Genomic DNA, 17,553 nt, shown 5'->3' with positions numbered 1-17,553 from the left:
AACCATTATAAAACTTGTTTATTAATGAAATGAGCTGTCTAGAGCTTCAAGGGTTTGTTTGGGTTTTTTTGTAAAGATATCAGGAGCAAGGCCAAGAAAGCTCAGGTGCATCTGCTTAAAGTATGAAGCTAGTAAATGAACTTTGACTACCTCGTAATGATAAACTGTGATAAAATTCAATTTAGAATTACCAAGATCACTTTTCACCCCAAAATAACATCATCAGTTCAAGTATTCCACAACTGTATCAGTGTTGTTGCTATACCATACAACACCAGTGTTGCAAAAGCAACACTAGGCATTTTGGAATTCCTCTTCACCAGCTGTTGTGAAACCTTCCAGGAGTCAAAGGAAAAGGGATCATTAAAGATCCTACTATGTTGACTGGCCTTCCAACTGCTTAGCTGGACATTTTACAACCACCACCATCATCCCCCAAAAATCCACTGTTGATTATCAACTCCATTTTAACAGCACTTAAAGCACGTTGGAACTTAGGTTGCCTTGCTTGTAAATTTTTTTTTTAGCTGTTGTAGTTGCACTCAAACCAAACAGACACTCTGCAGTCAAAGCAAATCTACTTCACTGGAATAAAAATCTAACATTTTGCACACCTGATTAAGGTTTTTTGTGGGGTATACTGCATGACTTGCAAAGAACATTAAACATTTCAGCTTTTAACAAACACAGAGTCTACCTCTCCTAGTCTAACCACAACTCTTGCTTGGCTCTTTTCAAAGGTGCTGTAACTGTGGAGCTTGAAAAGAATTCTACTGTAACTGATTAATCTTCTCAAACCAAATGTTCTAACTTTGCAGTCTAGAAGCTAATAAAATCAGTAGCAAAGTCAAATCCCACAAACAAAGTAATTAAAGTCTCTATATTTTCTTTTTGCAAAGTTGTTACCATTCTAGTTTGAGCCAGTCCCAGGCTGCCACAAACCATTAATTCCAGGAATTTAGAGAGAACATATGATTCCAGTGGAAAAAAAGCCAATGATCCTACCTCTTTCCCCCTAGTCTCAAAGATGCCCTCAGGCAATGGCATGTATAGCATTTAAACAGGTTTACCCCATGATCTCCTAAATTTCACTACCTGATATTAAGTTACTTACCCTGCCCTCAAAACCTGAATGTTTAACCATTTCACCACCTTTTCCATCTCACATCCTTGATCTTAACCTTACTGCCTGCTCTAGGAACAATCTTTCAGCTTTAGTTCTTTCCTTCTTGTTTCACACAGGATACACCTATAACTGATAATTCTCATCCCAGTTCAACTGAATATGTACAACGATGAGAAGAATTTCAGCTTCAGATTTACTCATTTCAAAGGACATGCGTTGCCTACAGAAGGTGATTTTCTTTTTCTGGTTAAAAAGCAAGTTAGAATAGTTGAGACTGCATGGGGAAAAAAAATGAAATGCGACATGTTTAACCGAAGTGAAAATTTAGCTTCACCAATTTCAGTATTTTCATAGCAATTAATTCTGGACAATTGATAATTCCACCAAGAATTAAATTGGTAAATCCAGCAGAATAAGCTCTGCACCAGATCAGTATCCTAACAGAGTAAACAGCATTACTGCAATACAAGCAGTGGAAGCAGATGAAAGGTCCCAGTGAGCCAGAGTTAGTTCATGAGGCACTGTGCAGACTGGGACAGGCCTCATTGTCTTCTCTGCTGACCAAAATCAATGACTGGACATTTCAAACCCAAAACCTTTTGAACTCGACTGACCTATCATCATTCAAATCAAAACTCCTATCTCAGCTACTTGAGAGCTCTAAGTCACTGAAACAGCTTAACCAGTTGTTCTTCACCCTCTGTGATGATGATGTGTAAGCAATCCAAGTCCCATGGTACTTAACTTTCTCCAAACCAACTGAATTCATGACTTGCAACAGATTAGGATGTACGCTCACAGTCCACAAACATGCTGTAAAGACAACAGCGGCTCTGTAGAATTTATACAGGCCTGCTTGCTGCAACCTGACTGATCACCACAATTCAGAACTCTTTTCCTCCCCAATTTACCACCTACCCTCAAAAAACTTCTGAGGCATTAATAAAAAACAAGAGGCCAAACACACCAAAAAATTCCCAAAGTTGCTATACACACAAGGTATATTTGTGTTTTGAAAGATGCACTCATGCTAATTGCTTCTTCCTAAAGGAAGCACCTGCTCATTGGTAGGAGATAAGCTTTGGTGAAAAGCATAAAGCAGACTCCTGATTTGATTAGCAATCACTGCTCTCTGTCACCTCCACATCTGTGTCCTACAACTGATCTCCAAGCCCAGGAGCCACAGGACACTCACACTGCCTGCTTAACCAACTTCTTTGCCGGTGTAGTTTTATCTCTTAAAGCCAGAGAATTCACAGCATTAACAGCCTTACAAGACCAGGATAGTAGGCTACAGTTCTCTTGCTTTGTTGTTCCCTCACTCTTAAGTTTGAACAGCAGCTCATCATAACTCTTCCTAGAAATCACTGGCTGCAATCCTTTCCAGCCAGTACTTTCAAGTAAAAGAAGGTAAAAAAAGGTCAAAAAACCACTGCATTTGTGATAATATTGAAATCCTATGCACTACTGCCAAATATACACCATGGCTTAGAGCTACTCCACTGACAAGGTGTTTTAAGTTTTTACATTGGACATGAAAGCCCACTGTACTTCAGCACTGCCAGGTAAATAAGAGTATCAGCTTATTTCAGAAGTCCTGAGAATCTGGAGCTAAGCACACAGCTTTAGATGGAAAAAAAAAAAAAAAAAACAACAACAAAAAAAAAAATTGATCACAACACCTACTCTAAATGCAGCAATTCTAATGAACACAAGAAATTAACCAAGCTCTAGAACAGGAAATTTTGTAACTAAAACACAGTTCCCCAGTGTATAGCTGGCAAACAATTAGGATACTGGTGCATGGAAGAGTGAAAAGGGCCCTGTTTAGAAACACACAGTACAAGAACAGAAGTTCTTCTGAACAACACTACAGTCTGATTGGACAAGTGGACCAGGTACTAACACTTTTAATTCTTGCACAAAAGCATAAAGATAATTTGCATCTACTGTGCACAGTTCTTTAACCTCCAGGGATGCTGCCTTTACCATGTGAACATGAAAACAGACATGCCTAGACAAATGTTCTATAAATTTAGAAATGCCACAGTGGCATAATACTAAAAGTATCTGTCATCTATCTTCAGTATGGAAAATACATTTTTGAAAAATTGTAATAGTTGCATTCTCTGCTTTAGTCTGCTTCCATTCTGGTAGAAAATCATCACCTAGCACTAAATTTAAAGTTCATGTACAGTAACAATAATTCAAAAGCCACAGATTAGTTCCAGTGGACTTCAAATTGAATTTAAAAAATGATGCAACACGGGCCACATTTGGTACCAGAACTAGCCTGTAGAAAGGATACCTACTTAAAAAGCCTGGGATAATGTTGCAGCATACCAAAAATAGTACACAATTCCAAAAATGTACCAAAAGTCACCGTGCCTTTTATTTTTGGACTTATTCTATTAGGAGTGAAGAACTTATACTTGTGTACCCAAAGATCCAACAGTTTCAGAAGGTTGTCCTAAAAAGTATTCCTGCTATACAGAGAATTTTATGATGGTGGTAATGGGTGGTAAGGTAGAAATACATCTCTGAAAAGAATTTTCCTTAAAACAGAGCTCATAGTGTTAGGAAGTTACTTAAAAGGACAGAGAAGCAACAGCCTTGTTTCTCTTCAGCATTAACATTTTAGCCTGTTGTGTCCCTCTAGTTTTTGAAATGAACAAAACCATATTCAACTCTGGTGCCCTTCACTCTCTAACACAGGAACAAACCAAAGCACTCCAACAGGCACACACAGCCCCATGTCACTGCCTGCTCCAGCAACAGCTCTGAGGAGCTTGGAGGTAAATATAGAGGGTTTATGTAAAAATTTGGTGGAGTTCTGGCCTGTGAATCACATAACCTCAAAATAATTTATTATTACTCAATACCTTTGTGAGTTTCCTCAAGACTAAAACTTTCCTAGACTTATCCCAGTCCTATCCCTGTGGAACTACAGCAGTACAGGTGGCAGGACACAAAACAGTAGCCCATGCATTTTTAATGTCACTATTTTTGACTAGTGGCACTATACAGACAAATAACTTTGAACTATCAGTCTCCCCACAGTAATGCTTCAGTGATTCACTAATCACAGAATTCTAATGGTTCTCACCTCACTGCAGAGTCAGGCATTTTAAAAACACCACATTGCTGTTCCTAAGACCCACGTTCCCACCTCTTGTTAAATTAACCTCAGTTAATGTAAGAACTAAATGGATTTCAGTACAGGACAGAATATTAAATATTAATATGACAGTTTTAAGAGGCCCGATTCTTAATTATCAACTTCTCAAATTTTTAAACACACATTGTTTAGTCCGTATTCTGTCAACTTATTTAGGTTGCATTGCCAAACTCTGCAATAAAACCAAATTTCAGAACCTAAAAATACACTAGATCTTGATTTTATGCAACTCAACCAATGCTCACAATCATTTTAAAGTCATATCTGATTCAAAATTGCCAAGGGACACATTCCAGACTCAGTGGTGAATTTAAGAAAGAAATAGCTCCTTTTACTTCAAACCAAGCTTGTTTTACACCAATACTGACAAAACATTTTTAGCTGTAATCTAGAAGCTGTTGATGCTGAATAGTACAGATGCCTCTACGATCAAGTCGTAAAAGTGAGCTACTTTTAGAAAAGAATCCAGTTGAATAAGCCCTTTTCCTTCCAACTTCAGATGTCATCTGCCTTAGCTGTGCAACCCATACAGAATTACAGAATGGGTCAGGTTGGAAGGGTCCACAGAGGGTCACCTGGCCCAACCTCCCTGCTCAAGCAGGGCTGTCCTAGAGCACATGGCACAGGATTGTGTCCAGATGGTTCTGGAATATCTCCTGTGAGGGAGACTCCACAACCTCTCTGGGCAGTCTGTTCCAGTGCCTGGTCACCCCCTCACAGTAAAGAAGCTCTTCTTCATATTCAGGTGGAACTTGCTGTGTATCAGTTTCTGCCCACTGCCTTCTGTCCTACTGCTCAGCCCCACTGAGCAGAGCCTGGCTCCATCCTCTGACACCCCCCTTTCAGACACTTATAGACATGGATGAGGTCCCCTCTCAGTCACCTCTTCTCGATGCCCAATAGGCCCAACTCCCTCAGCCTTTCCTCACAAGAGATGCTCCAGGCCCTTACTCCTGTTTGTCACCTGACATGCAGCATGTTACACCTCAGTGTTCATGCTGATCGCTGCTTTTCCTTACTTAGATCACTGTAATTTCTTAAAGAGCACCTCTAAAGTGACATGCAAAGCTGCCTAAGATATCAATGCTTCAAAACCTTGAATTCCCATCTTCCATTTTTAAAGCTATATATTCCTCAGCTGACAGGTCAGTGACAATCTCCATGCAGGAAGATTCTTCACCCTTAAAGCTGTTCCAGCAAAATGTTTGCAACTGAGTTGAACAGTTACAAGAGGCAAGTGGTAGAAGTTTTCTTTAGTCTGTTCAGTATGACTCAAAGGAATTGCATCAGATGTTTCTTTTCTTTTTCTATTTGATATTTAAGTACCTGAAGTTTCTTCTTCCAATGAATACAAGAGTTTGCCCTTTCTTACAATAATGTGTTTCCTGGTTAGAGGTTTGTAGCCTTTCAGTACCTGCTTTAACAAAAGACTACCTGTTCTGTCAGACGGTTTCCTCCCCTACTTTTCCCTTTTTTTTATTTTCCAGTGCTTTTTTCACTACAAAGCTTGATACGAGGGATGCCTTTGTATCAGCCTAAATCAGGTCACGAAACCAAATTATTCAAGGTAAAGAAACAAAAGCTTTATTCATGCCTTAAAAAAGTTATATATTGCTTTCAGGAAACAAAAGAGGACATTTCACCATCATTCATTAAGGACTGCAAGTAAAATTAATCATACATCTAGAGGTTTAGCACTTATATTTGCTGTCTAGGACCTCTCAAGAAGAAAAAGTATCTGGAATACTTTGCCTATTGCATCTCTAATGAAAACGAAGCTGTTGACTAGTCTAGGCAGTTATGATGCCTAACTTTTAAGATACTAAAGAAGAAATTAATTTTACCTCAACTGACCAAACAACAGCACTTTGTAACTGCCTGATTTGCAGCAAAGAGAATGACCTTCACTCTAACCAGCGAGTTCCAGTTCCCACCAGTTAGGGAAACTAAGGATTTTTAAACCAGCTAGACACTGCCTGGTCAGGTTACTCATTATGTACCTTGTTCCCTTAGGCTCTTTTTCAAGCTCTGGAGAACAGCAAAGAAAAATGTTATGCCCACTCTGTGGAACATTTCAGTACAGCACCACCTTTTTCTTTTTTTTTTTTCATTCAAAGTCAAAATGTAAAATGCCTTTCCACCCCCCCTTCTCATCTTAGGGCCATCTCAGACAGCAGACACTGGTTTAGAGAGAAGAGACTGCACTTCTGGTGAAAGAAAGGACAAGTGCAAAAGTTCACTTGGTCAAAGTAAGCGTGGAGAAAAATCAAGGCCAAAGCACAAGTCTGCCAGGAGAATTTAAAAGGTAAGTTTATACAATGGCAGGGGGAGAAAGAGAAAGGGGGTTTTCTGCTCACACTCAACTGATGAGTACATTTGAAACTGAGGACTGTCTTACTAACTTTTTTGCAGTGAGTGTTTGGATGTTTATGTTAGTGGTAGATAAGGATGAAGGAGATAAATCTGTATATTAAACTCATTAAAGGTAGTAATAAACCCAATAATCTTCTTTTTACTAGTCCTAGTCAAGCACCTAGAAAAATTAAGCCTTGGGACATCCAAGTACTAAAGATTGAGTAATCAGTACCTCTACATGCTTTTAAAAATAATCTCTGTGCTGCAAAAAACAAGTTTAAAGGAAATACAGTGTAAAAGTAAAAAAAGGTCTATACTACATCTGTGAGTGATAACTGCAACACAAACAAGGGAAAAAACAAACTAGTTTTTGAGGCAACAGCTTGGATTTCAGCAGTCTCACCAGAGGCTGAGGCAAAGCAGCTGAAGTTACTGCAGTTAGTTATGCCTTCACTGCATTGCTTTCCAAACAGACTAAATTAAGAAATCATACTTAGGATGTCTGTTCTATAAATATCTCTGTTTCCATTTAAATGCACGTGTAGCCCATTTTAAATATCTCCTGTGACAAATTGTTTAATTGAAATATGCATGGAGCAGGTCAAAAAAAAAAGGAAAAAACCAAACCAACAACAAAAAAAAAAAAAAAGGCAAAAAAAAACCAAAACAAAAAAAACCACACCAAAACCAAAAACAATCTCCACAGAGGAACAGACAGGGAAATCTTCAAAAATTTTACCAAGATCTTACAGTACTTTTTTTGCAAGCTACTACATAACAGAGTTATGTATCTTGATTACATTTTGTGTTGGAACTGTCTGTATTGCTTTGATATGGTACAGAATTGTTAAAAAAGAAAAATAGGGGATGCATTCCCAAATCTGGTAGTGTATCACACAGACAGGTGTGCCTGCACAGGAGGGTAGAAGAGCAAAAATAAATCACAGGAGCAGGCAAGACTACCTTAAAAATAGAGCAGCTCCTTGTCAATTCATTGCAGGCTTAGATTACATTTTTCTGAAGCCAAATAGGCAGCAGTAAGTGCCTGCTGGATGCTTTCAGTCCCAGCTAGAGATGTACTACTCAAACCTCAGATTTCCCCATCCCCAAGAAAGGTAAAAATCCCAAGAGCTGCAATTTTTTTAAGCTCAAACTACTAATTTATTTGGAATCATTCCCAATGAACATCAGAGGATTGCCTCAATGAAGAAATTGGGGGGGGAGTGAGACAAAACCACAACATTATGATTTAATGAAAAAAAAAAAGGTATCTCTCCTTTACATTTGAGAGATAAGACATGCAGATCTCTTTCCTTTCTAAAGAAACTGCTGGTGAAAGGGTCTGGACTGAGTGTGCAAGAGGATGCAAGTACAGGGGTCAATATTCTGTGTCAAACTGCTGACTTCCTTACTTGAAGTGTAAAACAAGGTTCAGGAAAACACTTGAATGGTGTTCAAATTCTGGACAGTTGGGGGTTTTTTTAAGCCAGGTATTTACCCAGATTATTCTACTGAAAAGCAAAATTCTTCTAGATAGAGAAAGAATGCCAATTTAATTGCACTTCTGTTTCTTGGACCAGAGAAAATTCAGAACTTTATGCTAGCATTACTTTAAAGGAAAACAGAAACTCCACAGTGAGACAATGTAGGCAGTGTAGACAAGCATCTTGCAAACAGCAGACTCATGCAGCAGCACTATCGTCCAAGATGTGAAGCAACAGTAACTGCCTGGGCCAAAAAATGTCTTATCTCTGGAAGGAACTTCAGTCTTTGATAAGCAAAGATGTAGAATTCTGATCTAAACTATTATTTAAAGAAAAATCTACTTCCAACTATGAGGGAAGACCCTGAATCAAAGAGGTAGAACACAATCCAGTACTCTGAGAAATCCGAGCCAACACCCCAACCCAGTGCTGCAGTATCTGGGCATCAGCTACAGGAATCCTTACACAAAAGGTGTAAGGTTAAAATGCAGTGCAGCTAAAGGCACGCCCTAAAAAGAGAGCAAGGCACAGCCAAAACGTGAGATAAGAATATAAACTGGTATTAGCAAGTCCAGTTCTGAGAGGTCATTAAGACACCTTCTACAGGATTCTGTCCTAAGCAATAGCAAGGATTTAAGCTAATGGAGCAACTCTGCTTTTTACTAAGCCTAACAGTTACTACAAAGAGGGTGAGAGAAATCAATTAATTTAAATATATATTGCCTGCCGCACATTTTAATCTTAATGCCTTTGGGGTTTCAGTGGTTTTGAAGCTCCCATATGGCATGATCATTCATGACTTTCAACAGCAGATCATTCTTATTGTTCTTTCCTCTGATCTCTTTGTATTTATCTAGATAAAATAATCCTCACGACTTAAGGCACAGCAGGACTACAGCTGCCACCTCAAAACATCCCTAGGAAAGCAGCAAATGAAGGGGTTGGAACAGCGATGCTAAACATCTTCCAGAAACCACATTCACCTTCCAACATAGATTAGAATGAAATGTGTTGGTAAGTAGTTCTGGACTCCCCTACGTAGGAAGGTGTTTTCTGGCTCTACTCTGTAATTGTTAATTTACACACTGTCCTTTCAAGCACTAAATTTCTCAACTGGTTCACCCTTCACCCACAAATGCAGACATGGTGTAAACTTCTGAAGTCTGCTTTGAAATGAAAGAAAATCTTATATTCTTTAACAGGGAGCAAAGGACAAGAGCAGAAAACTATATGGCTCTTTTTCGCCTTGGTTCACAGAGCGGTAAAAAGAACACCAAGAGTATTTTATTTCACATTCATGACAAGGTCTGCTTTCCACATTATACAACACTGATTTCTCCATTATCAGTTAAGACAGGTTTGTGTTTTAATTCCAGATAATACTGTCTTTCCTTCATTGAAAGAGTTCCTTGAAAGTTATTCAAGTTTTGTTTGTGCTTGGTTTTGTTTGGTTTTAAACAAACTGCTTTGCAACTACAATGAAATAAACAAACCCAAATATATCAAAGCACAGGGCCTTTCATCCTCTGCCTGGAAGCACATAAATGTACATTTCATTTTCTCTACCTTCCTGTCCTTCCCCACTAAGTAAATCTTAGAAGCTCTCAAGCAGCACATCAAACAGCAGGAAAAAAGTCAACAATTAAATTCAATCTGTGATCCAGCAGCAGCAGAGGAGGAGAGAAGGTGGTATTGGAAGACCAAAAAACTACCAGTGTTTCTCATCTACTTAAATTTCAACAGTCAATCAAAAACAACGGGGAGAAAGGAGCACCAAGTACAATAAACAGCTGGTAAGTTGAACTCTGGTAAGTCTCTACAGAACTTTTTCTGCTACAACCCTCTACAAAGCTTTCCAGTTGATAAGTACTTCAAAGACCAGGGAAAAGACTTGGAGATTTCCAAGCTGAGATCATCTCAACAGTTGATTCTCACCAATAGCCTAGTTCCTAGCACTTTTTAAGGAATGAGCAGGACACTTACATCAGGTATCAATTCTGAGAAAAAGTGCCCATCCAAATTATACTGCTTTACCTCTGGCCAATGCTCATCTATAAGCAAAGCAAAAGGTACCACTAAGACTGTTTTGGTAAGATACTCCAGTTTTCTTTCACTGATCCAAACCACCTTTGGATCAGATTATGCTGAAAGCTTTAAGAACTTTAGCCCAGTTCTTCATCTCTATTTAAAAAATTACAGATAAGGCCACCAACATTAAAAAAACCCACCAAACCAAAACAAAAACACACCGACAAAAAATCCCAACAAAAAACAAACCCTTCTGTGTGTGTACATATGTATATAAAAACTTACTGTAGCATCTGTTCAAAAAACCAAAATGACTATTTATGCCTTATTTCTTCCTCCTTTTGTGTCCCTCCAATATTTCCCTTCAAACAAGGAACAGTCTTCCATTTCACCTGCAGAATTCATTTCTTCCAGTGTGAAGACCATTCCTCCCACAGCTGTAAGTCAGTAATTATATTTGCCTTTTATAGTGTGAGGCATCAGGAACAAGAAAGAACTTTATTTTTCCAAAGCCAAGCAGGTTCTTTTTTAAATCTGCAACTTCTCCAAGTTAATACACACAAAAAGACTTAAGAGGAATTCATTTGTCTGTGCATCAGAGAAAGAGGTAAGTCTTGGGTTTTTTTCCTTCCTTCACACACATGCACGGGTATTCTGAGAAATCCAGTGCAAGTTTTTCCTTCCCCAGGCAGCCACCTCACTACTCTTTCTGGATGCTTAGATCAGAAGGTTCAAGGTGTTGGTTTTATTTCACTGGAGAGGTCCTCACAACATTGCTGTGGAGATCACAAAGCAAATCTAGCCACAACCACGCTGCACATTTCTAGCACTACAGTTCTGCTTCCTATGTTCCAGGTCTGTAGGTTCCCCTTAGCTTAGTCAGATGGGCCAACTCAAATTCCTTGCTTGCCTTCTCAGCCTTATTTGGTTTCACCCACAATGCCTCCAGCACCACCACTACACTCACCAGCACTTACCTTCTGCTATTTATCTAGGTTTTCCACTGCATTGTTATAAGAAGCAGCCCCAACATATTGAGTTGCTGAGGGCCACTCAGTATTCAAATTATAAAAATCACTCTGGGTAACAATTTATGATCTGCCCTGGCAAGCAGCTAAGCCAAACTGCTCCAAATCTGTGATCCAGCTTTATTACAGAGAACGTTTACCAGCTAATCTTCAAGACTGAAACAGTTCCACCATCTCCCCCTCAATGGTTTAGAAAATAATCTGTTATTATTCTAATGTGTTTTGTTGTTTGGTTCGGGTTGCTGGTTTTTTGCACTTTTTTAAAACCCTAATATCTTCCACTACACTAAAAGAAGAGTATGAACACGTGCAAAATTTTATTTCCATTCACATATTTTACAGCCTTCTGCCAGATGTTTAGTGTGTTCAACCATGCTGTAACTTCCCACCCATCCCAAAAAAACCCTCTAGTCAGCTTTCTTTTTCCCCCATACACACTTGCACAGTACTGGTGCTACCCAGCTGTACTCCTTTGCTGCTGACAGCGGTAGCTTTAGACTCGGTAGTGAGGAGGGACTTACACTGGTGACCCGGCGGTAGATCTGCGCAGCATTTTGGCACTCGGAATAAGGATACTCAGACGTGGCCATCTCTAGCATACACATCCCAAAAGCATACACATCAACGGATTCATCATATTTCTCCTCATACATCTCGGGGGCCATGAACTCTGGGGTACCTTAAATTAAAAGAACGATTCAGACTCTAAATGTCTCAAAGCGAGCAGAGGCTGCTGGCGTTACTCACCGCAGGAGGGAGCGGATGGGCAGACCTGTGAGACAAGAGAAAGTGGAGGCAAAAAGAAGAGGGAGGAAACCCTTAGTGACTCTGTTGCATCAACACACTCCGTGAGTCTTCCATTGCAAGGCCTTTGTGGAGTAAGAATGGCGTGAAAAGACTGATGCAATTCCCGGTTTGGGTATGTGAGTTGATACGAGATTTAAAACAGACTGGATTAGCCTGAAATCAAATGGGAGGGGAGGGGATAAGAAGAGGGGAAAACTGCAGACTAGCCATAGGCTGCAAACCAAATACTAAGGAGAGTTAAGACACTTACCTTCTCTCCCTGTAAGAAAGGAGGCACATTAAACCTTGTTTCAAAAATTACCTGACTGCCCTCTGCTGCAAAAGAAGTAGTACTGGTAAGAGCCCACAGCTAGTCTCTGACCCGGTGCTCTCCATCTACTTTTTCAAGTAGAATGGTTCAGGTAAGGCCTTGCAATGAAAAACTCTATGTTGTTACAAATACAAATCTCCGTGGAAAGAGGATAAAAAGTAATTTTCTGCAAAGGCCACTCACCAGAGCCCTTTTCTTCATATACTTACCTTCCCACCTGCAGTATATTATAGGCCTACTGCAGATACAGGCATTAGTGAGGGACATCCTACAGTCAAAAATACTCAGAAATACAGAGAGATTGAGTTACAGGCATAGAGCGTGAGATTCAACAAGTCCCATTTAAATAGTGTGCAGAAAATTATTGCCCAGTGAAGCATCACAGCAACCCCTCTGTAAACAAAGAGGCTGCATTGTTTGATCAGATTTACTTTTAAGCCAGAGATGTAAGTTTGCTTTTTGTAAATTTAAGCACAGAATTATTTCCTGCAGGCACCAGATTCAAAACAATTTACAGATCATTCTATAGCCACATTGCTTGTTTTTACCACACTAAACCAAAAAAAGAGAATGTAACTGCAGCCATTTATCCAAAGCCTAACCATTAATAGATAACTAGATGGTAATTTTCCAATGATAAATTTGAGGATATGACAATTATGCTTCAGAATTTTATTTTTTTTTACACTATACTTTGCTTTCCTGTTAATACTTTGACCTGGTTAAGAAGCAGGAAATATTTCAGCAACAGCTTGCAGGACAATTTACAGGTAGAGACCATTGATCCCATCTAGGAATCTGGCATAGGACTGTTGAGTAATGCTGCATTTTAGCAAGCTCTAAATATTGAGAGTGAGAAAAACTTTGTTCCCTGCAGTCTATTCACCCAACTATAAAAACAAAGCTGATAAAACCAATTCTTATAAGAATTCACAAGGAAGACCCTAGTTTCTGATTACTCAAAATCTGTAAGAGGTTTAATATGAACACCTGGTGACAATCAAGGTAAAAAACATTGGCTGTAAAAACTAATGCTACACTGAATATCAAAATGTTGTTTGGTCACCAAAATGCATTTGTACATTTCTTGAAGGATCATCATATCAAAGTAGAGATTTATAGCTCAGTAGCCAAGAGTGGTTTTATCAACAATGTTGCACTAAACTGTTGGGCAGGACAAGGACCCTGTATTCCAAAATACTTCATGTTAATACACAAATATCAAAAGCACAACCAAAATTTCAACATGTAATCGCATCAGGGACACAGAACGACCTCAGCAACCAAGAAACAAAGCCTACACATTTTTTGGCTTTGACCCTGTACCTTTGCAACCATATTTTTAAGGAAAGCTCTTAAAAGGCTCAGCAGCCTCCAATACAGGAGAGGCTTACCTATCACACTTTTGGCAAAAGAAGCTCGTTTCAGGGTTGCCAGACCGAGGTCTCCAATCTTGACTGATCCAGTGGGGCCAGTAATGAAGATGTTGTCACATTTTAAGTCTCTATGAATAATGGGAGGAGTACGTGTGTGTAGAAATTGTAAGCCTTTCAGTATCTGACGGCACCAGCTTCGTAGTACTTTAATTTTCATCACTTTAAATCTTTTCAAATACCTAATGAAAAAAGTAACAATAGGTTACCAACTCAGTAGATTCTGCTAACGGGTAGTAGATTAAACTAAGCCATTTTTGATTTTTGGAAGCAAAGAAACAGTAATTAAAGACATGTACAAATTTAAACTTCACCTTCTATTTTAAAATCTACCTGGGCATTTCAAGACTTCAGAGGAGCTAAAGATGATTCCTCTTTCTAAAACCCAGCCCCTTTTCTTCTAGACAAGGGACTAATGACTAATGATTAAAGATAAATGTGAAAAGTTTAACACATAGCTAATAACTCATCTGCATACAAAATCATCCTATGGTAATTAGACAGCTGGCTTGCTAATTTTCAAGGCATGGCTTCCATGACATAGAATTCAAAGCTCATGAATTACAGCAATACTTTATCTATTTAACTGTCTAAACAATTACAAACTTTACCTTGATTTATTATAACTGGGTGTGGATGTGGGTCACTAGATGCAAAATACTAATAACAATAACTAAGTACAGAGCTGGGGCAAACTGCAAGAGCTCTGAAGTCATTATTCCTTCTCAGCAGCAGTCCAAGCTCTCTGGTCAAGGTTTCCATATTACACTTTAAATCTGCTTCAAATTTACTTGTGGAGCTGTCAAGCAAATGGGAAATTCTTGGAGATTGTTTCCCTGGTGCAGGACAGGGTTCGATCACCTGAATCTGACTGGTACTGCTCATTACTTCAAAACTACAGACAGATATGGACAGGGCAGAGAAATCTTTAGGAAGGCTCTGCCAAATAATTGAGGTGGAGAAGTTCATACATAAAGTCAGTACTCCCTCACAGTCAGAACATGACCCAACATTAACAGTTCTATCTTGCCACACTTCGAAATTCCATTTCAGAAGAGTCAAATTTCATACCAAAAATATTTTCCAATGCTTGTAACCTAAGGCTATGATCTTATTCTATTATTTAACTTCAACACATTAGAGATGCCACAAGGTGAATAACCTTATGACAGCATTCAAGTGCTTTCCAGCAGCGTTTTCTCACAACTTCTCTTTGGGTAACGCAATTTGAAGTGAAGAGCTGTTTGCTTCCTTTTGAAGAAGTACAGGCTGAAATACATTTAGGAGAAAGCAAATAGCATGCTCTGTAGAGCAAGGGCTTTATTCTTATTCAGCCAATGTTACTCAGTCCAAGTCTCAGACAAAGACCAGTTTCACAGTATTGCAAGACCAGTAGTAGATTCTGTGACCAGCATGGAGTCTAGCAACTACGATCTTCAGCCAACAGCAAGTTGTGTTCAATCACTCTGTGGTAGTGTTCAGTCTACTCTGCATGTCCACTTAATCAGGAGATAAAGTCTGGATGAAATCACTTGAATCAATGCCAACATAAAAACGCAGTGGATTAATCCCTTTTACTTTCATTTCTCCAGTTCAAGAGAAGATCTGGAAAATCAAGTTGCTAGCAATAATCCTGCTGTGAAAATAGATCTGTAAAAGCAAGTGGGACACAGTTCCAGAGGAAATCAAGGCTCAGAATATAAAGACAGGCAGGGAAAAAGCCAAGCAAGGAAGGAGACAAACTGGGGGAGGTTCTGAATCACATCAGCTACCACTTGAATTCTTGCTATTTACACAACCCTCATTCATCTCTCTTGAGCCTGATCCAAAGATCACATGGTAGGGGCACTTCAGTTCAGCATCTGGAATCCCTAATTACATTCTTGGTTTCAAATATGCTTGCCTACTGCCAGCTCCTCACTGTTAAAGGACCTGGGTCCAACCATCACCCAGCATCCCACAGTGCTGCCGTCAGTTTTCCACAACACTGTCCTGAACGAAGTCACATGTCACTTAAGGCAGAAACCAATTTAAAATAGAAGCACATATAAATACATAAAAATACACAGACAACCCTACTAGCCAGTATGTTTACAATTTTCCTAGTATTATTGGATAACTCAGGTTTGAAGAGACCTCAGGAGGTTTCTAGTCTAAGTTTCTGCAATTACAGTTACCTACAGCACCTCAGCTCAAGGAGCTACAGGAATCCCTACTGAATTAGCAGAGGTAGTTGTGAAGGTATGTGCCCCACCAGAGAGCTGATACATTCATTTAAAGTGCATCAGGAACACACACTAGACACACTTTTATCCAGACCTTAGACAAAACTAATGGCTGAGATCTGAATCAGATTAAACACTGTTGTCTTCATTGATAGTATAATTAAAATTTCAAATAGACAATTCCATTTTTCCCAATATTTTAATTCCATGATAGCATACAATAGCAGAAAGCAGTCTTATTCTTTACAAAAATTCAGTTGTAAAATTTTTCCACCATTCATATACAGAAGTTCATGTAAAATTAGAAAACTGCCCAGACAGCATCTGAAAAGGAGTCCACAAAATTTTAACATTATTTCTGGGTATTTCTGTATCCATGTATACAAATACAAAAAACCATCAGCGAATTTACTTCAAGATATCACCACACTTTTCTTCTGTTCACTTTTTTACATCAAGTGACAATGTCTATGTCCCAAGTCTCAAAATGAGGAAAGTAACACTTTTATATAATGCAGGTAATGTAAAAATACTAAGAAAACAAAAAAGATATGGAAGTAATACTCAGTCAGCCAAATATCATAAGCTAACACAAGTGTGCAGTATAAATTTAGGAATGTGCCACAAACACGTGAAATACTCAACGATATTAAATTTGGCACACCAGAAATTTCCCATATATATAGTTCACTTGTCAAGTCTCAAGTCTAGTGGGCAAGAATAAACTAAATCACAACTGTAACACAAGCTATGCAAGAGTGGGGAAAAAACCCCACCCATAACTCTATAGCTTAAAAATCTTTGATTAAACAACCTGTTACTTCTTTCTAGATAAAATAAAAATACTTTCATACTTCAAAGCACAAAATAATCCTATAGACAGCAAATCTGAGGTGTTTCTTCCTGCCAACACCCTACTTTGTAATTGTCTGTCATTACTTTATCATCTTGTTTATGCCTCCATGTAACAAGCCAATCCAAATATTAAAATCTGTGAGAGGGATAAAGGAGTAAGAAAGGCAGGAAAAAAATTAAATCTAACACTACATGTTTAGCATTGAATTAAGTATCTTTATTTAAAGGCATCTTTACAGAGCTGCTTAGTTTTTTACTGTTCTGAAAACAGCACATGAAGCAACAGATCTATTATTTTATCTGAAGCACCCTAAACAACCTTCAAAATATCTTCACTGAATATAAGGCTAAAGAATGTTGTGGTATCCTTAGTCCTCCAGTACTATTTTAAGAGACAAACACTTCGCTGTAATTGCAGTCCAGACTCCCAAAGAGCCATTTTTTTTCCCCTCTTTAAGAATGTCCATTTGTGGCTATCAATAAGCACCATAAAAACACAAGACATTCACGGGCTATTTTAACCAAATAGATGGCAAATTGTTTCCAGCTCCCACAGCCTGATTACACATTTAGGATTTGGATGCCTCTCCAAGACTTAAATGGGTACTGAATGAAGACAGCGACCCACAACCCGTTTATCCCAAAAGCTGGCGGTTCTATTTCCAGCAAGGAAGGGTGATGGGTGCCTGCGGTGTGAGCTCGCTGTGAGCCCCCGCGGGCCCGA

The 17,553-nt window shown here is 38.9% G+C and overlaps 1 protein-coding gene across 15 annotated transcripts in view; it reads right to left on the bottom strand.

The window, feature by feature from the left end:
* WNK1 (WNK lysine deficient protein kinase 1) overlaps window positions 1-17,553 on the bottom strand; it is a 102,433-nt gene that overhangs the window by 50,433 nt on the left and 34,447 nt on the right. For all 15 annotated transcript variants that reach the window (XM_050325483.1, XM_050325486.1, XM_050325485.1 and 12 more), the window contains exons 3-4: window positions 13,711-13,931; window positions 11,721-11,878 (exon numbers count right to left, since the gene is read on the bottom strand). In XM_050325483.1, the coding sequence (XP_050181440.1) occupies window positions 11,721-11,878; window positions 13,711-13,931 (379 nt within the window). The remainder of the gene's footprint in view (window positions 1-11,720; window positions 11,879-13,710; window positions 13,932-17,553) is intronic.

Source organism: Myiozetetes cayanensis, unplaced genomic scaffold (genome assembly GCF_022539395.1).
Source record: "Myiozetetes cayanensis isolate MyiCay16 unplaced genomic scaffold, myiCay2020 scf3, whole genome shotgun sequence".
Lineage (NCBI taxonomy): Eukaryota > Metazoa > Chordata > Aves > Passeriformes > Tyrannidae > Myiozetetes > Myiozetetes cayanensis.
Note: the sequence above shows the minus strand (reverse complement) of the source record. Positions and strands in the feature narration are given on the sequence as shown.